The sequence below is a fragment of the Lonchura striata genome, chromosome 9 (assembly GCF_050655825.1).
Source record: "Lonchura striata isolate lonStrDom1 chromosome 9, ASM5065582v1, whole genome shotgun sequence".
NCBI lineage: Eukaryota > Metazoa > Chordata > Aves > Passeriformes > Estrildidae > Lonchura > Lonchura striata.
In genome coordinates this window covers 27,484,700-27,512,098 of record NC_140711.1, presented here as the reverse complement: position 1 = coordinate 27,512,098, position 27,399 = coordinate 27,484,700, and the positions used below count along the sequence as shown (strand labels likewise).

Below are 27,399 nucleotides of genomic sequence, written 5' to 3'. Positions count from 1 at the left end.
GCAGCCGCCGCCCCGGCCCGCTCCGAGCCTGCGGCTGCCCCGGCCCGGCGGCGGGGCGATGCCGACGCAGCGGGACGGCGGCGCCGGCAGCACCATGTCGGCCCCGGGCGGCCTCGGGAGCAGCCTCGGCGGGGACGGCGCCCACCAGGTCCGGGTGAAAGCCTACTACAAGGGGTGAGTGCGGGCGCCGAGCCCCCGGGAGCGGCCGGGAGGAGAGGAGCGTCCGAAGCGGCGCCGCGGGTGCTCGGGGTACCCGGCACGGGCTCCCGGGGATACTCCTGGCTCAAGCCCTGGGTGTCCCTGATTTTTAGGGGAGGAGGGGAAGAGAGGAGGAAAAATACTCCACGAGTAACCGGCCGTGCTGAAGTGGATGTCAAGGGCAGGGCTGGTGTCAGGGTTCCGGGGGGAAGTCGGTCCTCCCTGCTCCTGGGGTGGCCGTCCCGGTGAACAAGGATGTGCCTGAGCAGCCTCTGCCCTGCTCACCCTGCTTCCCTTCACCCCCAGACCTTGGCTGCCGCTAACAGGTACGTATTCCTTCATAATACACGCCAGAATGTTTGGGATCCAGCTTTGGTCCTGGTGTTGCTATGTTAAGTGATGTTCAGGCCTAAAGGAAAAGAATGTTTGTATGAAAATTTGTTTCATCGGTTTTAGGGTGTTTGCCAGGGACCAAACAATTCCCAGGGGAGTCTGTGAATGGTAACTCAGATGCATCTACTGTCAATTATGCTTCGGCTGTTAAAAACAAAAACAAAACAAAAACCAAACCAAACCAAAAAACAATCAAACAAAAAAAGCAACTCAGTATCTGCAAAATGGAAATCTGAATTTTGTGGGCCTTATTCAGTGTCTCTCTAGCAATAACACACAAAGGAAAAGTTCTGCCTTGGGTTCACATCCCACTATTAAATAGTAACAGTGACAGACTTAATAAGTTTCAGTGCAAGGGTTGCCAGTAGTTCACTGGGCCATTAAGTTTGAGGGGAGGTGATCTAAGCAGAAAACAATGTAGCTTGCATTTTTGGATTAAGAGTGGGCACGGTACTCTTGATAGCTTCCTTCCAGTTATATGTGTTAAGCACAGGAGGAGGTGTATTACATTTTCAGTATTTACTTTGGTGTCTCTAGCTGTGTAATTTTAAGGAGAGGTATAGAAACTACACTGAGCATTTGGTATTTGCTGCGGTGTTTGGTTTCTGGCTTTTGTCTGCTTTGGGGCTTTTCTTGATAGAAGTCTGTAGAAGCTAGAGACTGTTGAGACTGGCACAGTCTGTGGCTTTAAAGGACATGTGAGACACTGTCAAAGTATGTGAAATTCTGAGCTCTTTGTTTCACAGTCCCTTTAATCCACTTTTTCTTAAGGAAACTAAGGTGCCCCTGGCTATCAGCTGGTAGAGGTGTTAATTTGGTCAGACAGTGAGCTAAAATGGAAACTCCTCTGAGTGAAAACCATTTATTTTTCTTCTGCTGGGTTAGTTTTAATCTTGATCATTTCCACATGAAATCACATAGATTCTTGCTTTATCGAAGGGAGGAAGCAGCCCAGGGTTGTGGGAGTGAGGAAGAAAATCTGCTACATTGGGCAGGAATGCTGGCTCATGACACTGGTAATAATTTCACAGGCGCTGGAATGTCTGAGTCCTGTCCATTGACTTTTTATCTGTTAATGCAGTTATCAGTTTAATAATGGCATTGAGTCATAGAGGGTGTTGGTTAACCATTGTGAATACCAACAAACTAACAAGCTGAATGCCTTAGTCATGATTTATTTTGAGATATAAGCAAATAATTCTCTCCACTTTCTTACAACAGAAAGTTTCAAGCCCCTTCTCAGACTTACACTATCAAGTGGATATCAAAGCCAAACATTTTACCTGCACTTAACCCTGAAATGACTTGGAGACGGAGAACTGAATGCTGATACCAAGGGCAGCTTTTTCTCTGTTCTTCTAATACACTGTCTCAGAGCTGGATCGAGGAATTAATGGGAAACAGTGTTAATCAGGAAACGTTAATCTCTCCTAATTTCCTTTTAATGGAAGCATTTAAGTGGGTTGTGGAAGTTATTCAGAAAGTCTGGCTGTGAAGTTCTTTTCATCTTCCAAAAAGAGTTTCTGGTTAAAAAGAAAAAGAAACAAAAAAACCACCAGGCCAACCCAACCCAGCACTTAGAAGCACAGATTTGTTCTTGAAACGTTTGGGAATCTGATAGTCGGGATACTCGCCTGGGGCAAAGAGCCGAGCCTGAATCCCCAAAACTTGGCTGGGTCTGGCCAGGAGCCCAATTGCTTTTCTCAGCCAAGACAAAGACTTCACACAGGACCCTTTGAAGAGTCTTTGTTCCATTGAACCGTGCAGTGGTAATTCTTTATCTGAAATTCATGAAATATGTTAAAACGGGACAGAAAATTTTCCTAAAAAATGAACACAGGTCATGAGAATAAGGGGATGGGGAATTCCCAGAGGCTTGGGAATTCGGGCATTAAGCTGAGCTTTCCCAGATATTTCCTTCTTTCAGTTAAACAGTGCTTATCTTCCACATAGGATTGGTTGTTTAAAATTCTTAAAATAGTGTTACGTATTTTAAAGAGTTGCTGTGATCTGTGCAGCGTGTGTAACAGAGGTTCCTGAGGGGGTTTTAGGAATTAATTTTGTTACTCCAAAGGTAGGCTTTTGTTGATGCAGTAACAAAGTATTAGCAGCTGCCACTGATCAGCATCTGTAATTACAACCATTTCAGTGCTGTGATGATATTCAAAGTTTGCCTTTTGTCTTACCTCATTTGCTGGAGATGCTTTTTTGTCAGGTCAGTACAAGAAGTTGCTACATCATTCATACCTTTGTTACAGGAATAGGGAACAGGCAGGAATAATTCCCTGCTCATGCTCAAGGAATACTGTAGAATTCATTCTGATTTAAAAAACCAAACAGCTATAATAAATATGTTTCTGTCACAATAAATATGTTTCTGTCACAATTGGAATACATGCTAGCTTGTATTCTTTCCGTGCCTGAGATAGATTTTATGCTGGTTTTAGCTGTGTAGGCTGTAATGTAGGTTAGATTTTTAATAAAAAGGGGTAGATACCAGTGCTTTGCTTGCCTTCAGTTTGATTTGGTTCAAATGAAGAACACTCCTGACAGTTCTCTCATAATATATGGTAAACCTGCTGTAGTGGGAAAAGTGTGAGGAGAAAATAAATTTTAATTGTAAAATCAAAATTTACCTCCATAAAGATTTCCAGTGAATTAATTTCTTAAGGATTTTTGAATTCTTGCATAATTTCTTTTTAGTTGTCTTTATCTTGGGCACTTTTTTTGATCAGTTCTTCAATGCATCATCTTCTGTTGTCTGTTGACAATCAAGTTCTTTGTAGGAGAGCATTCAGCTTAAGAAAACTTTGGATTCAGTTTGTGAATATATTTTCCCCCCTTCTTGCTGTTTAAATATTTATTTAGCTTTCTGACAATGGATTTTTTCCAGAAAAACAGACTTGAAGATGGGAAAGCAATACTTTAAATGGTTGTTAATGGCAGTGGCTGCACCTCACAGTACAGAAATTACCCTGACACAACAGAATTCCCCAGGAGTCCTGTGGGGGTTCATTGCAGTGAGCTCTAATTAGACCTTTTCAAAAGCATTAATGACTGGCCCAGGTGTGTGATGCGTGTGTGGGTATGTAGGTAACATGTTTAATGTGTCTGTACATTTCCCCATACCTCATATGGGATATATGAGGCTGCAGGTGGACAAGTCTAAAGCAGTAGTGTCTGTTCTTACAGGCTTGTTCTATCACAGGAGTTTAAGATCAGAGTGAAAAATGAAGCACAGATATTGAATTGTGTTTAACTGTTGGCATTGGTTTTGGAGTTTTTGTATTGGATGGTTCTTTTTTTTTTTTTGTTAAAGGATGTTACAACTCTTGGGTGATTTGTAAAAGAAAGTGAGGAAAGCTGTTTGATCTCAGGAAAGGTGGACAGTATAGTCTTCTATATGTATTAAAAATATGTTCTCTCCTCTGTTTAGGTTTACCATTTGCCTTTTCTCAGTCTTCCTAAGATTTATATTTTACTGATTTGGATATTTGCAGGATATTGACTTAGGCAGGCCTTCTAGTAGTATGAATAAATGATATTTATTAATATTTATGAAAGATATAAGTGATAGCATTTGCAGTGAAAATAATTCAGGACAAGTTCTGTCTTGTATATTTGCATGTTTCCTACTCACAGGTCCCTGATTAAGACTAACTACAATAGTGCTAAAACAAATTGTAAAAAGTCCAGTGCTTCCATAGTAAGGTTCATTGGCACCTCCAGATGTGGTGGTGCAAAAGGTGTGCTTGAATCAGATTTTAATCTGATTTCCTGTGTGTGCCAAGAGGGGACAAAGATATTTATTTCACCTTGGAATAGCTTTATGACAAACATGCTTATTCCAAGCAGTGTATATCTTCATCACAAGGAAAGGCCAATTGTCAAGAAAATTTTTCCCACATCTCAAAAATAGAAAACATTTTATATCTTTAATGCAAGTCAGCAGGCTATGGTCCATATTCACTGTCCTTTTTCCCTTAATTTGTCCAACTAACTTTAAATTAAAATGCAACATTTTTTCTCAATAAAGTTTGGCTTCTTCTTGGCTTGAGTAGCTTTTTCCTAACAAAGGCATCATCAGTGCTGTGTTAGGGGCAATAAGTGTGGAGACACAAAGGTGTGACAGCAGAACCATTGTGAAAATGAGAGCAATGTCAGCAGGAAGTGTCAGGGTCATCAGGGGAGTTCAAATGGCAAAATAAAGCAGCAGGGAGACCTGTAACCTTTCAGTTCCTGTGTTATGTAGATATTGCTTGTGGAACCTTGTTTATACTTGACATCATCTTTCTCTTTTAATATTGCTGTTGGCTAGAGTTCTCTGAAAGGATTACTGTCTGCTATAGCAGAAGAGGTATTCCAAATTATTTGGTAACTGTTTGATACATGTCCTGCTTGAGATATTAGAGTAGTAATTTAGAGAACAGACTTAAATTCCAAAATTATTAAACTCTTCTTTTTTTCTGAAGGAAAACTGGTTTGCTACTTAAAGGTGCCAACAAGTAGTAAGATAGTTTTAATTTTTTTTTCATTTGGTACCAGCTTTTGCTTTAGAGATATGAAGAGATTCCAAGGCTGTTTAGTACATCTTAACATTGTGATTTTTCATTTTTGCTGCAGTACAGATAAGTCTATCTGTATAGACTCAAGCTACTCTAGTCTATCTGTATAGATTCAAGCTCAGATAAGTGAGCTTGAATCATCATATTTGAAAATGTACTGGACATAGTTTGCTAATATATATATAATTTAATCTTCAGTTTTTGCTGAAGCATCAGTAATTAGTCTCAAAAAGTGTGATTATAACTTTCTGCTTTTCTGGCAGTAGTCATTTAATAAACTCTCTACTGGCTAGTTCAATCCCACAAAACCCTGCAATGTAAATTTATATAAATATAAATACTTTCTCAGCACTCTTCAGAACTAATCTTTTTTGTTTAAGAACGTATTCCACAATGAATATATCTGTGCTAAAATGTGAATCGAGGAAGGGGTGGTAATCTTAGTGGAGCTGCTAACTAAGCAGTGCCTTATTTCCTTCCCAGAAAAACAGGAAATACAGGTTAAGGCTTTGCCTGCTAATCCAGGCTTGCTGCGTGTCTGTGACAGTGACACGCTGTCAGATCCACCTTGTTGGCATTGGATTCCCAGCTGGTGTTTCTGTAGAAAATGAAAAGGGAGAACTTTGTGTCTGAGAGAAGTGTTTGCTGGGTTGGATGGATGTGACTGGAGCTTTCAAATAAAGCCCCATTTGCTGTAAGTGACTGTGCTGTGTCTAGATCCCAGGGTCCAGTTGTTTGTTTTGCATTTTGTCTCACGTGGAAAGAACTGGAGGAATTCCTCTTACAGATCACGTAGCAGCTTTCTGACTGCTTTATTCAGATTATTGAAGAGATGATGTGTTTATCCTGGGCACACGCCTGCTGTATTTACTGGAGTCAGTCCCCTAAATAAACCTAACCTGACTGATGTTCATAAATCCAGAAGCTGGCTCGCTGTTCCTCCACAGTGCTTAGAAATTGCCAGTTGATTTTATTCCTGCTGCTGCTTTCAGAGGAGCTTCAGGCAGGCAGTTTGGTTTTTGTGTGATCTCTGCCCTTCCTGAGCACCGTTCTGGTTCTATAACCACAGCATTTTATGTTAAGTCACCTTCTTGATCTCAATCTGCCCATGTGCATGGTGATTTAAAGATATTTAACTTGCTGCATATGTACACCTCAGTCTGGTAGGAAACTTGATGGGATTTCTGACCAGGTAAAAACTTTGTTGCTTCAGTTATTTTTTTTAGCTCCCCCAAACAGTCCTGGGCACTGGCACCCAGCTGGGTGAGGTTTTTATGGGAAGATTAATCTGGTAGCTCAGACATGGAGCTTTTATACTATGTTTGAGGAATGTGTTGTAAACATTCCTCCTCCTTCATCTCCCTGTGTCTCCCAACTCCTTTTTTTAAGGGTCTGAGCCCTGTCACCTGTACCCCTTTAAGGCCTAGCCAAAACAGTGGGCCAGCATTTTTTGCTAACATATAAAAACCAGGTTAACTCACGTATAATTATCACAGAAATACTCATTCTGCACAGTAAAGCAGTACATTTCAATTCTAAGTATATGGCTCTGTCAGCCTTCCCCTTCATGTGAAGCAGCACTCTTTTTTTAAAGGGACTTTGAATATTTACACATGTTCCCAAATCTGCTAGGGAATCTATTTAGTATTTGTCATTAATTTTTCATAACATCTACACAGTCAAAATTTAGTTGGAGTAGATGTATGTGGTTTTGCATTTTGATACTAATAACTGTTAAAGAGGAAGTAAAATCAGAAATATGTTTTGAACATTATTTGAACATTCGCAGCATTTCTTTCTTGTGTTTCCATTGATGTAAGAGATCTAATTTCCCCATGTGATTAATGTCTGCTGCAACTCACTTCATAGTTACTTGTGTGTAAAATCTGAGTTTTTCTGAAGCAGATACCTGGAGGATTAAATGTCAAGTAATAAAAATCACTTGGAGCCTGACTTTGCTATAAGAAGGAAACTTCGGTACTTTAGCATTTTTGAGGGAGCTGCATCAGGGATGGGGTTAATATTAGTGGTGTATGGAAGGTGCTAGAGGTGATGATCAGTGTCATGTTCTGTGGAATAGTTTCTGAAGTTTATTTTTCTCTTTCTCAGGGACATCATGATAACCTATTTTGAGCCTTCCATCTCCTTTGAGGGACTGTGCAGTGAAGTTCGGGATATGTGCTCCTTTGACAACGAGCAGCTTTTCACCATGAAATGGATTGATGAGGAAGGTAAATCAATGCTCATCCACACATTGCTCAGCTTCCCAGCTTTTCTGTCCCTTTCGTCTTTTCCTTTCTCTCTGCCTTCATAAGATAAGCTTATAAAACATAGAATCTGACTCCAAAAATAAGTTATCCAATGCCTTCTTAAGTAGAGCTTAATTAAGAGCTATTTGTTTCACTCTACTTAGTGTGTAGCTTACTCTCTTTATAAAGGTCTTTATAAACCCAACAAGACCTCAGTGACTATGAAGATGTTAATACAATGTTAGGATTTCTTATGAAGGCAACAGAAAGTACTCCTTTATACTGCTGAAGATTCTCTTTATATCTTGTATTTTTGAAAGAATTGAACAGACATTAAGCTATACAAATTGAGTTGCAAGTGTAACCAAAAACATTATATCTCAAGTGTTATTATCAGCTGTTACTTTAGGAACCTAAAGTCTATTAACACATAGCTAATAATAAAACTTCTTCCTAATAGTAATGATGTATAGTAACTTTTCATCAAAGTGCAGTGACAACCTTGATGGAGAACTCGTCTCTAGTGCTTATATTATCCATCTTAAAGTTTGCCTAGGATAAAAAAAGTCCAGAGCTGGCTCTCCCTGTTAACAGATGTCATCCATTTAACTGTGCGTGTACAGTAGTAATTTTTTTAAGGTTATTTGTAGGTTCTGTTTTCTCAGTGGAATTAGTTCATCCCACATGTAGGTTTTGAGCTACAGCTACAAGGAAGAGCCCTCTGAATTATGAGATTGCCGTGGAGTTATTTTAGCTGATGCAGTACATAAAAGGCTGCAGTATGCAGAGATTTGTTGGCTGTGGTTGGTGTTTGCATGCAGCCATCAGCATAAATGGTGCTTATGGAACTGTTTCCTCCCGTTTCAAACTGGGCTACTGCCAGTTTATTCAGCCTAAAGCTAAATGTGGAGCAAAGTTGATTTTTGGCAGTGCCACATAGGCAGGTATGTTGAAGATTATGTGATCTTGGGAGTCTGAGCAGGTGGGGTTTTCTTTTCTCCTCGTCATTCCAAAGTTATTTATACCAGGCAGATGCATTACAGTAAAATGATCAGCATTTATGACTGAACTGTGCAGCAGAGCTACAAGGAGTAGAACATTTACTTTATAATGAACTGGCTGTGTTGTTTTATCATCAAGAAGATAATGGTCTCCTCAGGGGAGGAGTCTGCAGTGTCAGTCATAGCAGGAAATACATATTTTTTTTAATAAACATTTTGTATTGATTCAATAATTTAGTTGAAGCCACAGTTTGTTCTGTCTCAATTTCTACTCTTGAATTAGAGATAGGCTTATCAAAAAAGGAAGGTTGTGGTTTGCCTGAATTATTCTCATGTGTAGGATTTGATTTTCACAAGCAATCCATGTTTGCTTTAATAATTGACTTACAGTTTAATGTCAGTGGAGAAAAAGTTAATCTGCCAATGAGGAGTGTGTTTAAAGCAAATCCTCATGTCTTTATTGTGAATAATTCTTGCATGTACAATACATGGCTTCTTGCCAAGTTCCCTGCCTCTTCTCTCAGCACCACTCTGTAGTGTTTTCAGTTGATATTCTTTCTAGAAACCTGTTTTGCTTTACTGGAAAATTCCTGTATCACACCCTCTTCACCAAAAGTGAAGTTCACTGTTGAACAGTAGCATGAGGAAATGTGTGTGCTGCAGGCTGGTACTTGTTACTCATGCTTTTTATAGTCTGAGAGAAGATAAGGGGTCTGGGGCATCACTGCTTCCTGGCTGAACTGGATTTACCTGGACACTGAGGTTTTCATTTGTCACACAGTATATATATGTCATACAGTATGTGTGTATATATATATATATATGTCATACAGTCATACAGCCTTTGCAGGATGAGGGCTTCACATGTAGCTACTCTGATTTCATAGAGGTAATGACACACAAAGATATAATTTAATTGAGTGGAGTAATTTCCAAAATCTTCAGCTACAACTGGAAAATAGAATGATTTGATTTTAGACAAATTTATATTTTTTTCCATATATGGTCAGTCCAGCTTCACTCTGCCTTCTGAAACATCCTGTGGGATGGGCACTGGCCTTGTGTGTGTCTTCAGTCTGTTGTTTCTCACTTTATAACACAAAAGTAAATATTTTCCTATGTATCCCAGCTGTCTTTGACTGCAAATTTGTACTACTCAAGCCTGTTGAGAGAGATGTCTGTAAACCTTCTGTTCTGAGTTTGCTTATTCTTGAGACCCTCTTTTGCTTCTGCCAAAAGGAAACACAGAGCTGTTTGCACAGGTGTCGGAAACAAATGAAGAAAAACTGGTTTGTTGATTCTCATAGTGAGTCTGAGTAAATACAATTGCTCCTTCTCCTCCCACCTGCCCTGTACGTTTGTGCCCTGGGTGGGCACTGTCCAGGTGTCCAGCTCTACAGGGAAGTGGTTTGGTGGAGAATGACTGGTGGCTTCAGAGACTCATATGGGGGATTTTGATGTGCAGGAAACAATAAAGACAGAACACTGAAAATGGACCATTTACATTTATTATTTATATTTTTTGCAATAGCATAGAGTGCATAGAATCACAGAATGGTTTGGGTTGGAAGGACCTTAAAGATCTCATTCCATCCCCTGCCATGAGCAGGGACACCTTCCACAGTCCCAGGCTGCCCAGAGCCCCATCCAGCCTGGCCTTGGACACTTCAGAGATGGGATGGCCAGAGCTCCTGTGGGCTCCCTGTGCCAAGGCTTCACCACCCTCATAGAGAAGAATTTTCTCCCAATATCTGATCCAAACCCTGTCCGTGTGAAGCTGTTCCCCCTGCCCTGTCTCTCCAGCCCTTGTAGACAGTCTCTCTTCAGCTTCCTTGTTGGCTCCTTCAGGTTGTGGAAGGCCACAATTAGGTCACCCCAAAGCTGCTCCAGGCTGAACAGCCCCAGCTGTCCCAGCCTTTCCTCATAGCTGAGTGCTCCATCCCTCTAATCAACTCGGTGACCTCCTCTGTGCTGGCTCCAGCACGTCCCTGTCCTTCCTGCTCTCAGGGGAGACACATTGGAAACAAATGCATTGTGATACGTTAGAAACAAAACAAATTCTCTGGAAAAACCTCTGTGGGGTGAGTTGAAGTACCTCCTGCTACTGGGTGTGTGGTTGCACTGAAAAGCTTTAGCTGTGGCTGTATTAATTTAGGTGCCTTGCTGTATAAAACACAAAGAGAATAGTTAATGGTCTGTTGCTTGTGAACTTTCTGGCTGTGGTATTGACTGAGGACTCAAAGCAGTAAAACTTCCAGACTGGATCCAGTTTAGCTGGGATGGAAATGATTCTGCCTTCCTCCAGTTTGGTAACCCATTACCAGTTTGCCACTTAAGGTCATGGAAAGTAATACTTCTGTTAAAAATTAGGAATATAGAAAGGCAGACTTACTGTATGGGATTTGGGCTAAAAATAAAGTTTTGCTCATGCTGGAGGACAAGCAGGCAGAGATAAATCCCAAAACGTTCTTGACCAGAACATCTTGTGTAGATGAAGAGGGGGGAAATAAGTTGAGCTAATAACTAGAAGGATTTTCTTTCTTTGGGGCAGTGCTGATGGAGACTCAACATTGTTTTTAAAATGTTTCAGTTACAGTATTATTTTAAAAAAGGCATATTCTTTCAGGGAGCTCATTATTTAATAATGTTACTAATCTGCATCAGACACCAGAGAAAACAGAAAAGTTTGAGAAACTTTACAATCAAGGATTTGGCATGTAATTTAGTCTGCACCATCACAAATTGGTCAACAAAACTGCAGTTGTTTTATTAAAAAAATAAGAACAAAGCCAGCCAACTCCTACCTTTCTTCTGCCTTGATGTCCTTTCTTTAAGAGATTTTATTTCAAATAGTTGTGTGAGTGTGAAGGTAGTAGTTACAAATCAGAAAAACAGGGTGTTGCATTTGAATTATGTAATTTGTCAAAAGTTTCCATTGAGGTTTGAAGAGAGACTTGAGCTCCTGGTGCAAGTCTTGGCAATGCTGAAGCAGCAGTGAAAATATAATTTACTCAGTTTTAATTAAAAATCCATTAAATAAAAGGTAATCTTAGAAGGCTTTTAGATGCTGGATTATAGCCCGCACCTCCTGTCCTGAAATATGTGTAACCATGCTTGTAGCAATGATGTTTTGTTTTTATGATCTGCCTGCCTCTTGGGAATATCCCATATTTTTATTTTCCCTGAAAGAACTCAATATGACTCTGTTTTCAGATATACTCTTTGAACAGTATTAAAAAAAAATACTACCACATTTGAGAATATTGGATTTTTTTCTACAATAATTATCCTGGAACCAACTGTGAGGGAACTACTGAATGGTAGGGAACTAACTGGGTTGAGTTTTGTGCTATTTTCTTTCCACAGGAGATCCATGTACTGTTTCCTCTCAGCTGGAGTTAGAAGAGGCCTTTCGGTTGTATGAACTAAACAAGGATTCAGAACTTCTGATCCATGGTAGGTGAAATTTACTGAAATTTACTGCTGCTCATGTTTGTACCTGTGAATGAGTGGAATTCTTACCTTCCATTCCTGTGCTTTTCACACCCTTCTTCCCTCAGGCCTGTGGCAATCCTGTCAAGAGAGGCTGAGGAGCATTCACTGTGCTTTTAGCTCTTCTTTTTTAATTTAAAATTCAAAATTTAATTTTTTAAATTCTTTTTTAAATTAAGGGAGAAAAAATATGTTGCTGTTAGTTTATTCATGAAATGCAGACTCTGTTTCTTCATTCATTCAGCCCAAGTGCCTTCAGACACGTGCTGAGAGTGAATGATAAAGTACAATTTATTTATTTATTAGATTTATACATTATCCTGAAGTTGATTATGGATAAATGCTTTAGAGCTGCATCTATATTATGGAAAAAAGTTAATGAGCTCCATTTGTGATGAGAGATTAATGAAAAGTTTGACTTTTCTAAAATTAAGCACATCAGATTTAAGCTTCATAATATCATGCCCCTGTTTAATGTATAGCTGCTCAGTTTTTATTGTTTAGGGTTATATGCCTATTTTGGCAGCCTCTCCAGAGTATTTTTCTAGCTATTTGTAACTTTTATCAGTAGAAGTCAATCTTGGTTTATCAGAGGTTAGAGCAGAAAAGTCATCATTATGAAGTGTTGGTGTTTTACACTACAGAGTCTTAACAGGCTCCTTCTCTTAAAAAGATGCAAAATATCTCGTTTATCACCAAACCCATTTGAAAGGAAAATACAACTTTCCAGCTTCCCACAGAGTTTTAAAAAGGGGAAGAATATAATCCATTTGTAGATACATTTTACTCTTTCTGTGCAGATCAAATTTTTCATCTGCTCTTTCTCCATTAATTTTTGTGTTCGATAAGCTTCTGATTAAACTGGCACCAGGCTGTCTGTCCACATTTATACTTCTCTCTGATGGTTACTGAAGCCAAATAAATTGGAAAAGATGGGTAGTGAAGCTAAATAAATTGGGAAAAAAAAAGAAACTTATATAGTCAACATCTTCTGTAACAGTTAGGACACTGTCATATAAAACATTTATAGTATTTGGAAATATTGACTAACTGTGAAGATTTGCCACATGAAAAGCTAAAATCATTACTTTATCTAGTTACTGTCTTTAATAAATAGCATCATTTATTCTGTGTTTTGAGTGTATTTCTCCTGTATGTCACTGCTATGCCCAGCCAAAGGGGTTTGTGGTGATTTGCAGCTCACCTGTTCTTAAAGAAGGTTTTGTTGAAGTGCAGTCAGTTCTGTTCTCTAGATGGTTGAATGCCTTTCAGAAGTGTTGTATTTAACCCAAAGAATTATTTTCTGTCTGAAATGAAAACTAATCAGAAGTTAATGTCTTCCTTGCAGTATTTCCTTGTGTCCCAGAGCGGCCTGGCATGCCCTGTCCAGGAGAAGATAGTAAGTAGGCATTTCAGCTAGGAAATACAGAAAATCAGTTCAGATTTCCTGTTGTAGCAGATTATGATGTTCTTTGGTTTGGCATCCCACACTTATGAATATTAATAATTCAAATCTGTAAAAATCAAATATTTAAAAGGAATAGGAAATCTTGTTAAACTTAATGTTTTTCACTTCTGAATCATTGTTAATAAGCATTTCACATTTCTGTTAACTACCCATGTCACTCTGCTTTCCTTGCTTTTGCCTCTTCATTAATGACAGATTTTATCCTATTCCTGTCTTTTGGGGAGTTGCCAGATTGCTGGCTGACAATTGTGAGCAGAGGCTTGTAACCACTGATAATGACTTGTCGTGTCACTATTTACAGATTTGTGGTTAATTCATTTGAAATTGATGTTTAGGTGCTATCAGGAGGATTCTCCAAAAACCTGTAATGTGTTAACTAATGTTCTAGACATTAAAGAGGTTATTTCCCCCCAGTCTTAAAGTTTTGTAAAAAAGGGTGTGCCTGTTACGCACACAAACATCTGTCAACTTGGTGTCCAAATCTCTGACCAATCCAATCTACATGTGCATGTTTGAAAGTTAACTTGGGCAGAATGGGTGAAGCTGGTTATCTGAAAAATGAGGTTGCAGACTACATCAGAAAGAGATTTACAGCTCGTATCTTAGTTTTCAGTTTATGTTTCTGACATGCCTCAAATAATGAAAAATAAAGTAATAGTTAAAAAAAATTAAAAAAAAAACCCAAAACAATGGCAGCTGTGGATTTAAAACACTGGAGGATTTGTCAAGCAATCTTGACATGCTAGTAAATTGTAAATCAGGACATGCTCCCAATTCACCTCCCTTCCTCCTTTCCCTTAGCCACAGCTTCTCCCCAAGTTGAGCTGAGGTATGTGTATACTTTGCACAATATACAAGTGCTTGTATTGTTTGGACAATTTACCTTCTCTTGACTCAGTATTCCTTTTAACTTCAGAAAAATCAGAATTAACTTTGAGTTGATCAGGATATTCTACTTCAGATGTTCTCCAAAACTTTTTTTAAAAAAAGTAAGAGATACTTGGAGCATTCCTCTTGTTCTGTAGGAAGCAGGAGTGAAACTTTTCTCTGCAAGTTACTCTGCACAGAAGCCTCCAGGAGAAGATGCTGTAGTTCTGTGTTTGTATTTGTCTGGATATAATCCTGTGTTTTTCCTCTTAGAGTCCATTTATCGCCGAGGCGCCCGCCGGTGGCGAAAGCTCTATTGTGCAAATGGTCACACTTTCCAAGCCAAACGATTTAACAGGGTGAGATTCTTGTTGGGTACCTAAAGCCATGATACAGGGATGTCTGATTTTCATAATGATGATGCCACTGCCTTGAAAAGTTATCAGGTAGTTTTATTCTTGTTTTTGTTGTTTGTCTATACACTTCTGGTAATCCTGTATCTTCGGGAAACAAGCAATATTCAATCATCATGAAATTGAAATAGAAAAAAAAATGAAACAAATTGGTTGCAATTCACTTTTCATATACTCTGAAAACATAATGTCAAAACTCCTGTGTTCCCTTAAAATCTTCCCAGAGGGCAAACTGGAATGTATTAGATGGCTAAAAGTAGACACTCAGTTTTGCAACTTCTGTGAGTAAAATGGTCTGAACTTGCTTATGATGCACAGACTTTTCTTTCATGACTTTTAAAGGAGAAGGCTGAGCTATTTCTCCAGGCAGCCTGTTTCTGGTGCCATGTAATCAACTGAAAATAACAAACCATTCAGAATGTTTTCAGGAAGCAAGGGTCAAATATCATTAGCTAAGGACCAAGACAGCTCTGCTGTGTTTAAAAACAGCAACAGCAAAAACCAAACCCAAAATATTTGAGTAAGTCAGGTCCCTTGACAGCTTCAATAACCTTTCCTTCTTCTCTAAGCTTAGTTTGTTGTGTGCTTAATGCTTGAGATCTTCTCCACTAAACTTCATCTTGAGCATCTTCATGTCTAACTTCAGCTTTTTTGTTGTTGTTTTTTGACTTCATCTGGGTTAAAGGCTTTCAAGGCATCACAGTTAAATCAGTTTCCACTCTTGCCTCCATGGGCACCCTGTTTTCGTGGCTCTTTGGAGTTGTTTTGTGAATGTCCTTCAGCGAGTGGTGACCTTCCCATTCGCATTGTCCGGTTGTTTAAGGTGTTGAAGCTTCTGCTCTCCTGCCTTCCTGTAAGGACTCACCTACAGAGAAATGAGGAGAAGAGCTTGGTTAATGCACGTGTGGCTGGCTAGTTTTATTCTTCAGTTTTGCTCTTTAATGAGTTTCATTGGTTTCTGGTTGCAGAGAGCTCACTGTGCCATCTGCACTGACCGGATTTGGGGCCTGGGGCGCCAGGGCTACAAATGCATCAACTGCAAACTCCTCGTTCACAAGAAGTGTCACAAACTCGTCAACACTGAGTGTGGCCGACACACACTACAGCCAGTAAGTAAAACTGACCTGATAAATTGTCTCAAAAAAGCAGCAACCACCCAATTAAACAAATAAACCCCCCCCTCATTTTATATTGTTGGTTTACAAACTGCAGCCTGCAAATAATCCCAATAGTTGAAACATAAATTTTATGGTTACCATGACTTTTGCAAGAAAATTTGGGATTCACCAAGCAAAATGAAAACTTCTATCAAGACAGGAGTCTAATCTGCACATCTGACACTATTTCCCTTGTCACATATAAGCATATAAGGGATGTTTATCTCATCCTTCACAGGGACATTGCATAGCATGTATATATGTACACACTATTTTACATCTTCAAAATGGATAGGTGGAGTAAATTCTCTAAGTATTTGATAGATTATTGGATGATTTCCTATTTACAGTAAAGGAATATGAAAAGCAGATATTTTGACTTTTCTCCCAAGAAATTCAATCATCTTTAGTTCTTAAGTCCTAAGAAAAATTGAGATTTTTGCTGCTGTTGGTTTAATAAAGCAGACAGATTCAAGTCTATATTTTGGGAATTCTTTTGATATAATCCTTCTTTAATGTATATATACTGCTGAAGGACTTGAGTTTTTCTATGTCTTGACTTCCAGAAAATAGGGAAAATAAAGAATGTGGTTGTTTATTTCATTATGTATGTTTTAGTAACTATGTTGGCTAATGAAGTTAAAAAATAGCTATACTGTATTCCTCAGGGGTCTTTAATTTCATTTATTGCCTCTAAAATAATGTGTCTGACACTTGGACAGTCTATTGCAAAAATCCTATTTATTTTTGCAGGAGCCAATAATGCCTATGGATCCATCATCAGTGCATTCTGATAATGTAGAAACAGGTAAGAGCAATCTTTTTTTTCTTTAAATTACTATAAGTTGCTGAAAAGTGGACTTTGAAGTCAAATTATTTTAAAACCCCTTCTTCACTTTTTCATAGAATAAGAAAAATAAGACAGCTTCTTAATGCTGAGGGTTGTCTAAATATAGAAATTCCAATTTTCCACATCTTACCAATTTCAGAAACTTGACTAAACAAGGAAGAATATACACTGTCAGTTACATTTAGTAAGCTGAATGTTTCAAATGCCATGATCAAGCAAAAAAACCCAAAACCAAACCCTTAACAGCATTAGCAGAGCTTCTGCTGGAGTGGTGGCCAAGCATGTTTATTCTTGTGGCAATCAGAGTGATGGTCCTAATGCCAACCTATCCATTTTGAATACTTGCAACAGAAGCATTTAAACTGTTTCTCTGACTGGAAATTTTAAGGCAGAAGAAAATCCTGTTGTGTTGCATCAGTCTAATTAATTTTTCCTGCACCTCCAGTGATACCATACAATCCCTCAAGTCATGAGAGCCTGGACCATGTTGGTGAAGAAAAAGAGGTAAAATATCCAAGCTAACTCTGTACATAGAATCAGAGAGTATCTGAAGTTGGAAGGAACCCATGAGGATCTGCAGAGATCTTAAAGCCTGTATGTCTCAATTTCAAGAAATTAGTAGTTTAATTTGCCACAAACTGAAAATTAGCACTGAGGGTACATTTGGGTTGTTCCTGAGATGTGTGCATGTGTGGCTTACATGCTGTTTTATTTTGAACCTTGAGTTGAGATGTGCTTTGATGGAGAAAGTGTTCTAAATTCTCCCAAAAATGGTTTGTTTATCCGCCAAGTCTCCTTTGCCTCCTTTGTTTCCCAGCACATTCCTTTCCAGGACAGTACAGTCTTAAAATAACAAGTGTTAATTGAATTACTTGTTTATATTAATTTTGAAATCTTGTTTGAAATGCTGACTTTTGCAGTTGCTGACACTGGCAAGGCTGCTTCTTCATTTCAGTGCATCTTTATCCACAGGCAATGAGCATTAGGGAAAGTGGCAAAGCTTCCTCTAGTCTGGGCCTGCAGGATTTTGATTTGCTCCGGGTCATTGGAAGGGGCAGCTATGCCAAAGTGCTGCTGGTTCGACTGAAGAAAACCGAGCGCATTTATGCCATGAAGGTGGTGAAGAAAGAGCTCGTCAACGATGATGAGGTGGGCAAGGTGTTCTCAGTGAATTGGGCAGCTCTTCCAGACAGCTCCAGTGTCCCCCATGAGGTGGGAGCCAGGTCTGGGCTGCAGCACTCAGTGAGAATTCTACATGTGGTTTTTTTGTGCTGCTCTGTAGGAGGTTCACAAGGCAGGTGGCCAGGTGGAGTCTGATTTTCATCAAGTCTGGGTTTTTGTCACAGAAATCTCACCGTGTTATTTTAATTGCTTGTTAAATCAGACCCCCATCTTAGCAATTTTTGCACAGTGATTAGTGAAAACATGTCAGAAATCACACTAGTAAACTGCTAAAAACTTCTTGTTACTGAAGACTTCCCTTGGGTTTCTTTAGACTACTCTGAAAACATTGGAATGTCTGTAGTTTGCTGTCCAAGAGCTTTTGCATTTATTTCTCAATCTACCATTGATTCCTTCTGCATTTCTCAGTGCTACTTTACATTTCCCTGCACCAGTTTCCCTTTTATAGATTAGTGTGTTTTCATTCCCAAGGTGCTTTCACAGTGAGGCTAAGAGTAGAGGACATTCAAGAAATAAAAAGTATGCTATCAGCTATTGCTTCACATTTCAGAACTATAGAATATTCATTTCCTGCAAGTAAAATAAGGACAGCAAAGCCCTTGAATGTCTTTCTGCTAATTATCATTAATACTTGCCTAAGAAGTGCAACAATCCTTTTCTGAATGTCACTTTTCTTCAAAAAATAGGATATTGATTGGGTTCAGACAGAGAAACACGTCTTTGAACAGGCCTCAAATCATCCCTTTCTGGTCGGACTGCACTCTTGCTTCCAGACAGAAAGCAGGTAAAGGTCATCAATTAATAATAAAATAGTCTTATTAAAAACATTTCATCCTACCAGGCACCTCAAAGGCCTAAATTTACAGCATAAAGTGTTAAGTAGCAAAGTCAATGTTTTGTAAGTCTTTGTAGTATTTTGTGATCCAAGTGGCATGTGCATCAGAGGTTTTCAGATGGGGAAAATGTAAAGTACTGGTAGATGTGGTGGGAAGGATTCTGGACAGGAGGAGAAGTGCAGCTAGTAGGAAAAAAGGCATTGAGAATCTATGATAGGAGAGAATGTAGAATGGAAGGAAAAGAAGGCTTGAGATGAAAATCAAAAGTACAAAAACTGAAGAATAATTGTCTCAAACTTGCCTGGATTCTTTGAAGACAAATCTGTGAGCAAATCTCAGAAAATATAATGTGAGTTTTCAAAAGGAAAACCAAGTCATAGAGATGAAAATTATTATTTTTCTATTCTATACAGTAATAGAAACTGATGTGGCTCCATACAGTCACGTGTGTAGTAATGACAAGCAGTACCTGTAATGGCTGAGGAATATGGGAACATTACATTCCTTTAGCAGTGAAGGAATTATCTAGAGAATCATTGTATACTTGATTTTTAACTTTGGTAATTTATTCAAATGAGGGGAAAATGGTAAAACCAGCCATGGTGCCAGAGATGGGAGGAGTGGAATGGGCATTGTTCTGTAACAGACCTGTAACATCTCCCACCTCTTTCAGCCGTGCACACAATCATTGGTAACAACCCTGTGTGTTCCAGGTTGTTCTTTGTTATAGAGTATGTCAATGGAGGAGATCTGATGTTCCATATGCAGAGACAGAGGAAGCTGCCAGAGGAACATGCCAGGTGTGTCTCATTCCAGATTTCTTGCATCAAAACAGTGGTTTTCTGACACAGTGCAGCAGCGCAGAGATTATGAGGGATGAGCCAGCAAATCCTCTCCAGATGTTAAGGATTTAAGAAATGTGAAACTGCATCCTCCTTTTGCTGCTACAAGCCACCATGTTTTTGTTTCAAGAAGGAACTGTAATAGGAAGTATTTAGATGTTGTTTGCATTGGCATTATTCTGTATGACTTCAGTCTGCTATTTTTTTCTAGAAAAACAGTTTCGTGGTATTTTTTTTTAATGTCTAATGATATCAATGTGTTTCTTGTACAACAACCACTACCAGCTGTCCAGGCAAATGCTGAGTTCTTGGTGCATATGCTTAATCTCAGATAGTGAGATAAAAGGGATGATTGCAGAAGCCATTACCATTAACTAAGGACAATTTTTGAAGTGCATTGAAACATTTGTATGATTATAAACAATTTGCCACTTCTCTGTCAAAAAATAATAGAATACTTGGGATTATGTATAGAAAATATCATACTATCAAGACTGTTATTATACTTTTGGGTTTTGATTTCTTGAGTAATCAGTATTTCTTTCTACACTAGGTTTTATTCTGCTGAAATCAGTCTAGCACTGAACTATTTACATGAGCGAGGGATAATCTACAGGGATTTAAAACTGGATAATGTGCTCCTAGATTCTGAAGGGCATATTAAACTCACGGATTATGGCATGTGCAAGGTAAGATCTAGTTTCTTGCTATCCAGGAAAATCAACAGTTAAAAAATTGTTATAAATTAAAAGATGCAGACCCTTTAAAAGTGAAATTTCAAGGTCTCTCTTTGTACACAGGGCACACAGGATGTATATTCATTTCACTTCCACATGTGGAGAAAAGGCAAATATCAGAGTGCACAGGCTACACTTGTACATGTACTGTTTATGTTTCCATAAAGCTCCTGGATCAACTCCTCTGGGAGGGGTTGGTTGAAATAGTCAGGATAAGGTGATTTCAAAAGAAGTTGAAGTTATCAGTCACTTGCTCCTGTTTGGATTCTGTGGCACTGCCCATTTTCCCTGGGAAAACTTTTGTCATTACAAAGACACTGGAGCAGGGCTTTGACTTTGCCATGGAATTGCCATAATGCTGGTTATTCAAGACTTAATTCAGAGTGAAGCTCTTAGAGGAGTGGGGGATCTTCAATTAACTGTAAAGTATTTTCTTCCCATCTTTTCCTAAAGGAGGGTCTGAGGCCTGGTGACACAACCAGCACATTCTGTGGGACTCCAAACTATATTGCACCTGAAATTCTCCGGGGAGAGGATTATGGTAAATGGAATTTCTTGTTGCTACTTTCTAACTTCACCTTACCTCTTCTCATTGAAGTTGTTTAAGCAGTAGAAATTAAAAATCTCCATTAGACTGTAAAAAAGTAAAAAATCTCCATCTCCGTGATCAGTCCTGATTCCACATCCTATCTGAAAAAGTAAATAAAGCCTTCAAAGGAAGAGCAGAAAACGTCACACAAAGCAAATGAGATACTCTGCATTGCACATTCTAAATTCTTTTGAACAGTCTTGAAGAATAGCTTGAGTCTTCCAAATTTATTATTGTTTATAACTGTTTTAGATGCTACTAATGATATACTTGCAGTCTGGAATTGTGTTTGGTTTTGGAGCTTTACGTTTGGCAGCAATGATAGATTAGATAAAAATTCATTGCAAAAAGACTAGATAGTAGATGTCCCTTTACATATTTTTTTAAATTTACCATCTTATTTCAATCAAGTGTTTCTTTCCTGCTAGCTTCAGATACTCCTGCTTATCACAAGCTTTCTAGACCAGCCAGACTGTATCAGCCCCAGCCTGGCTACTGGGATTTCCTTTAGCAGTGAATAGCAGGGGAGATATGCTTTGCTCCATGAATGACTGACTTGCTGCTATTAAGACTCACACAGTTCCTCCTTGGCCTTATCTCCCACCCTGGATAATGCACTGTTGGTTAGTAATGACTAGGCTTAAATATTATCTAAACCTTGGTTAAGGGCTTAACACCAACCTTCAACCTCTTTGCACTTCCTCCTGTTGTGTACATAATGATCCACGTAATGTCTGCTGTAGTCGTTATCTCCTTTATTCAGCTAATTGGAAAGACTGGCAATACTTATAGTTTTGAATTTGTTCTTCTCTGTTTTTAGCCCCAGAGGTGTTGGTATTTTGTTGTGCAATATCTCCAGTGGTGTTTTCTCTCCTGAATTCCAGGCTTCAGCGTGGACTGGTGGGCCCTTGGTGTGCTGATGTTTGAGATGATGGCAGGCCGGTCGCCGTTCGACATTGTCGGGAGTTCTGACAACCCTGATCAGAACACAGAGGATTATCTCTTCCAAGGTAAGAACCATGAGTGTTCCTACACTCCAGTGCTTTGCTTCTACTTAGCCTTTAAACTAACTCAAAAGATGCAAGGGTTGATAGGAGCCTTGTTTTCTTGCAGTAATTTTGGAAAAACAGATCCGAATTCCCCGATCCCTCTCGGTGAAAGCAGCAGGTGTTCTAAAGAGTTTCCTTAACAAGGTAAGAGCTGATGTCCTTTATCTGCCATATACAGAAACAGGGTAGAAAAGGTGAGAGCCTAAAGCAAAATTTCAGTGGGGCTAGGGCCCCTATCCTAGATACTTCTCTTAAAATCTGAAGCTCCTGTTTTTCAGGCTGGGATTATGAGTAAATTCCAAAGTGAAAGGCATAGAAATGCCCCAAGCGATTTCTTTAGCCTGAAGAATTGAGCAAATTTACCAAATTTAGTTTGGTTCTGAGAGAAGCAGCTTAGCAAATCACTTGGACAGCTTCTGATGACTTCTGGAGGGAGATGCAGAGGCAGGATGAGGGAGATGCTCACTGTTTGTTGGGGGCTCTCTAGCCTGAGTGCCAGAAGGTGCACGTGTGGTAGTGGATGATGAGTCCAAGCACTTGCTGGCTTTTAGTGAGTGTTACATGAGTGGGAAGAAAGAGATACAAGAGAAACCAGATTTGGATAAATTATTCTAAGAAAGTCACACCATCCACTGCACACTGTTACAGCTCCCTGGTAGTGTGTGCATGTTTGTACCTGGAAATGGAATTGTCCTGTTAAAATAAGTGTCTTTCTACAGTATTGACCAGGAGCTGCAGTTACTTACCCCAGTATGATCTCCTGGCATAATCTGTTCAGGGAAGAGCAAGGGAAGGTGGGGGGAAAGAATGAAATTCATTAGTAATCTAACCAAGCCTGCTCTAAAACCTATGGAATGTTTAACAGGTCTGAATGAAATTGAAGAAAATCAGCATAATCAGTTATATAAAATTCAGCTAAGGGCTTCCATATATTCCTCCCTATTTCAAGGGGTAAACTGGAGCAGTTTCGAAAATAAATAATGCTAATTTAGTTCTTCAGCGTTCCTTGTAACTCTGGTGTTTAATTTCTCATGGGATTTGTAACATTGGCATTTTATTCATGTGTAGGCTGTGGCATTCATTTAGAAATATTTTCCTTGCACAGGATCCAAAGGAACGCTTGGGCTGCCATCCTCAGACAGGATTTGCAGATATCCAGGGACATCCCTTCTTCCGTAATGTTGATTGGGATCTGGTATGTCGATGCCTCCTGCCTTGGCTGAGGTTCTTTGCATACAGTGACAAAGTTGTTTTGAGCTTGACAAAGTTGTTTTGAGCCCAGGAGAGAACCTTAAGCTCAGAAACATTAAGCTCTTAATTTATATTGTACCAAGATTACAATATACAATCTTTTTTCCCTGTTACACACAGTAAGTGTAGTCAATTATTAGAGTGATTGTAGAAAGTATAAAAAATAAACTTAATAGTAATTTCCAGTCTTGTTTAAAAATAATTCAATAGGTTGTAACTTATTCTCAGTATGACTAAGTGCATTTATTCTTAGATGGAGCAAAAGCAAGTGGTGCCTCCATTTAAACCAAATATATCTGGAGAATTTGGTCTGGATAACTTTGATTCCCAATTTACCAATGAACCTGTGCAGCTCACTCCAGATGATGAGTAAGTAATGCAGCATTTAAGAAGTTCAGAGAAGAGAAGCTTTTTTTACTTGTTTGTTTTTTTTTTTTTTTCACTTTTACTGTGTTTTATATTGTTAGTAGTCAGGTGAGATTCACCTGGCTGAAAAGCCTTTATAAATGCATGAAATGTGCTTGATTTTGGTAGTGGATTTGTGGTTGCTTACTCTTGAGAGGGCCTGATTCCTGATATGGGATGGGGAGGGGAAGCACCTTTCTAGTTTGATTGAACTGCTTCTGTTCACATTTTAGGATTATAGAGGTTTATATAACATTCACATTGTATATAAATATAAACTGTGTATATTAAATGTTACCTATGCACCTTAATCAGTTCTGCAATCCAACTTCCTTCCTCATCCCTTTCTAAATACAGACTGTACAAATTATGTTTAGAAAAGTTGCTGATGCAGGTGCAGTATCTATCACATCCTAATGTTTTCAGGTCCTTACAAACCTGACTGTTTAGGGCAAGTTTTGAAACTGCAAGCCTTGCAGACTGCTTTGTGAGTCAGTGAGTGAAGCCCAGTCACTGCTTTTGAGGGGTTTTGTGTTTTGGTACCATTATTGGGCTTAAAAAAACCCAGTGGTAACTGTAAAGGTACAGAGGAACAAAAGAGGGAAGGGAAATTTTCTCAATTGCAGTCCACTGAACAGTTTAAATTTTAAGTCAGACTATCAGTTAATGTTATCTTTTTAATTTTGCTCAACTAATGATTGTTTTTTAATCCTAATAGTGATATTGTGAAGAAGATTGACCAGTCTGAATTTGAAGGCTTTGAATACATAAATCCTCTTTTGATGTCAGCTGAGGAATGTGTCTGAATTCTCCATTTCTGAACTGTGCCAATTGTTACTCCATTTTTTTCTGCATGGATAAACATCTCTCCATTTGGATGCACTTGCATAAAATGAGTAACTCAACATCTTGCCCTTGCCACCACCTAGTGTGTGAATTTTCTTTTTGTATTGATTGTTGTCCAGGATAGTTGTTATGCTGAACCTTCAGCTGCCAGATTGAAAATGTTAGAACTTTCTAACAATTTTGCCAAATTTGAATTTTAATACAGGAGCTGGTTTCTGGGGCTCCTGACTGAACAAAGTTTCTGACTGTATAGTTTGCCAGTATAGTGTTCTGAGCAAGGAAAGGTTTTCAGTGCTTAATGAAAACAAATTGCATCAGGTAACATAGTAAATTATCCTTCAAGGATTTCAGATTTTTCAGCAAGATGAGCAAGAACTTATCACTTCTGTAGTTCCAAATCTCTTCTCTCTGAACATCTGATTTCCCTGTTCTACATATAGAAATTAGAGCTTTGTTCATGCCCTTCAGACTGAGAAGACAGCAAGGAGAGCAGATATTTACACTGAATAGGTCAAGACTGGCTGCTTTCATGGAGAATATTGATCCTACCATGAAGGAGACTATTAACTCCATATCAGAATTGGTAGACTTTGCTCCAGCACTCACACTAGGAATTGTACACTGATACAAAGAGTGCCTTCCTAGGCTGGACCTTTCAGCAAGGGTTGGACATGGCATCAAGTGTCAGTTTAATTAAAAATTCAGTTAACTCTTGGAGAAGTTAAAATCTGTACAGAGTAATTCAGCAGTAATGGGCAGCTAATACTGAACCTCATGCTATTTATTGCTTTTATACTTGCTGTCTTAACTGCATCAGAAGTGCACACGGTACAGCCCAGCCTGGAAAAGGGCATCAGTTCCTTTTTTATCTTACTGCCACACTGCTGAGAATGAGTTCCACTTTGCCAGTGGAAAAAGCATATCTAGAATAAAATAGGTGCTGTCCACAATGACTCCCTTAACTTCTGCCCTTAGGGATGGTGATCTGTACTTACAATCAAACCTGAAATGTTGGTAGCAGGCTCAAGGAAAGCAATTGAAAGAATGGGTCTAAGGATTAGGACTAAGAGATGTGTTTCTTACATTTCATGTTAGTAAGCAGTGTAATATACAGCACAGATAATTCTTATTTTTAATGCTAAAGCTATAGTTATGAATGTGTTGGGCTGAAGGAATGCCAAACGTACCACTTTTTTATTATTGTTTTGGGGAAAAGGGATTAAGAGACATTGAGGAAAGGAATCTGTATTATGTAAGAGCTGTAAGAGAAGATAAGTGTCACTGGAAGCAGATCTGAGAATCTGTAAGCACAAGTTGGCAAGCATTATCTGAGGCTTTTAGTAGACTTGCTTGGCCAGTGTCTTTCTGTGAAAATCCTCATATGGCAACACTAATTTCATAGCACAAGTTTTCTGGTGTATGTCTGTTCACTTCCATGTCAGCTGCAAGCAGAGAGATTGCACAAATCCACGCTGGTGTCATGGTATGAGATTTAGTTATTGTTTTTCTTTGCAATGTGAATAAGAAACTCCTTGTTATTGGGCTGAGTTTCCAAAACTGATAAGTGATTTGATGGGCTTCAGTTTCAGGGAAGTGTGGAACCTCCTCACTGTTAAAAATCAGGTTTCCTAAAGTTAAAGTTGTATCTTTTCAAATGTAAAATATGAGTGTGAACCTTCCTTTACAAAGCAGCTAATAGGGTCAAGTGAACTGCACTATGTGCAGTTTGAAAATGGTGATTTTTTAGCCTCTGACTCCTGTACCCACATGATCAGTTTAGACATCAGGGCATAACTGATATTAAACCTGGGAATCATTTAAAACAAACAAGAAAAGCCTTGCCTCTACAGTGGCATAATTTCCTACAGGGTATTAAAGGAAATGGCTTTATGTAAGAAATTACATTTCTGCCATTCATCACAGAAGAGTAAAGCAAAAATTAATTTTTTGTGTAATGTCACAGAAAAATTATTTTTTCTATTTACATATCTAACCATTAAGAATCTTGCAGTGACAAATACCTTAAATTACAGTAAATCTATTTTTAAACTTTAATTTTCTCCAAAGTGCCATGATATTTACTATTATTTTTCATTGTTAAGCATACAGAAACTGTCATAAATATTCAGAAGGGACATTAGGTGTAAACAGTCCAGTGCAGTAGCTTTTGTTTTTTGGAGAACGTGTCTGCATCAGAAGCATGATGTATTTATGTGGAGTAACCTCTTTTTTGTACACGAGTTGGATTCCTATGGGTGCTCTGCTAGTTAATATTGTCACTACTATTTTCCTGTTTCATGTGGAATATCGTCTTGAACGTTGTTGTGTAATCATTTCCTTTATTTGTGCACACTTTTTACGTTAAATAAAACATTTATATTCAACCTCCGTGTGTTAAAATCTCAGAGAAATACTGTGAAATGCTGGTCTTGGGATCATCGTCTAACCCTTTTAAACTGTCCATATCCCATGGGAATCTTGTTCTGATCTTTTCATTTCTTGTAGAAAATTGCACTGGGATGGGCCACAGCAACCCAAGAAATGCCTTTCTTACCCTGCATTTACCAAACATGTCTGAGAATGCAGATTCTGCTCCAGCATCATTCCCTAGCCTCATGCTCATCTAGTCCTTTGGAAAAACACCATCCTTGTAGGTTCTTTCCTTCCAACACCAGTGATGAGACAAAGCAGTGAGGCATCCATCCTCTGCATAGAGAAATCTTAAAGGAAAATAGAAAATGCTACTTTAGCCTGCTCATCCAAGGACTCTTTCAGCGCTGGAGTTCGTACGTCATCTCAGCTGCCAGAGTTGGGATTTGGAGTTCAGAGCAACGCTCTTGTCTGCTGCACTTACTTCTGCATGATTTATTTCTTTGTTTCTTCAACTCCTCCCCTGCATTCTGGGATTTCTGACACAGAGGGTGATGGCACAGATGCAGTGGTTTAATTTCTGTATTTCAGTATCTTTTAAAAGAGATTTTGTCTTGCCTCAGCACGGGTGTGCTTCGG

At 38.9% G+C, this 27,399-nt stretch overlaps 1 protein-coding gene across 1 annotated transcript; it reads left to right on the top strand.

Annotated features, from left to right (window-relative positions):
* Positions 1-2: 2 nt before the first annotated feature.
* Positions 3-26,774, top strand: PRKCI (protein kinase C iota). Its single transcript, XM_021548191.4, has 18 exons — positions 3-174; positions 7,266-7,387; positions 11,773-11,862; positions 13,247-13,297; positions 14,507-14,592; positions 15,615-15,755; positions 16,557-16,611; positions 17,099-17,157; positions 17,626-17,802; positions 18,522-18,619; positions 19,385-19,471; positions 20,067-20,202; positions 20,704-20,791; positions 21,724-21,849; positions 21,953-22,032; positions 22,994-23,083; positions 23,393-23,508; positions 24,263-26,774. Exons 1-18 carry the CDS (start codon positions 59-61, stop codon positions 24,348-24,350), a joined length of 1,806 nt encoding a protein of 601 aa, XP_021403866.1. The 5' UTR covers positions 3-58; the 3' UTR covers positions 24,351-26,774.
* Positions 26,775-27,399: the final 625 nt, after the last annotated feature.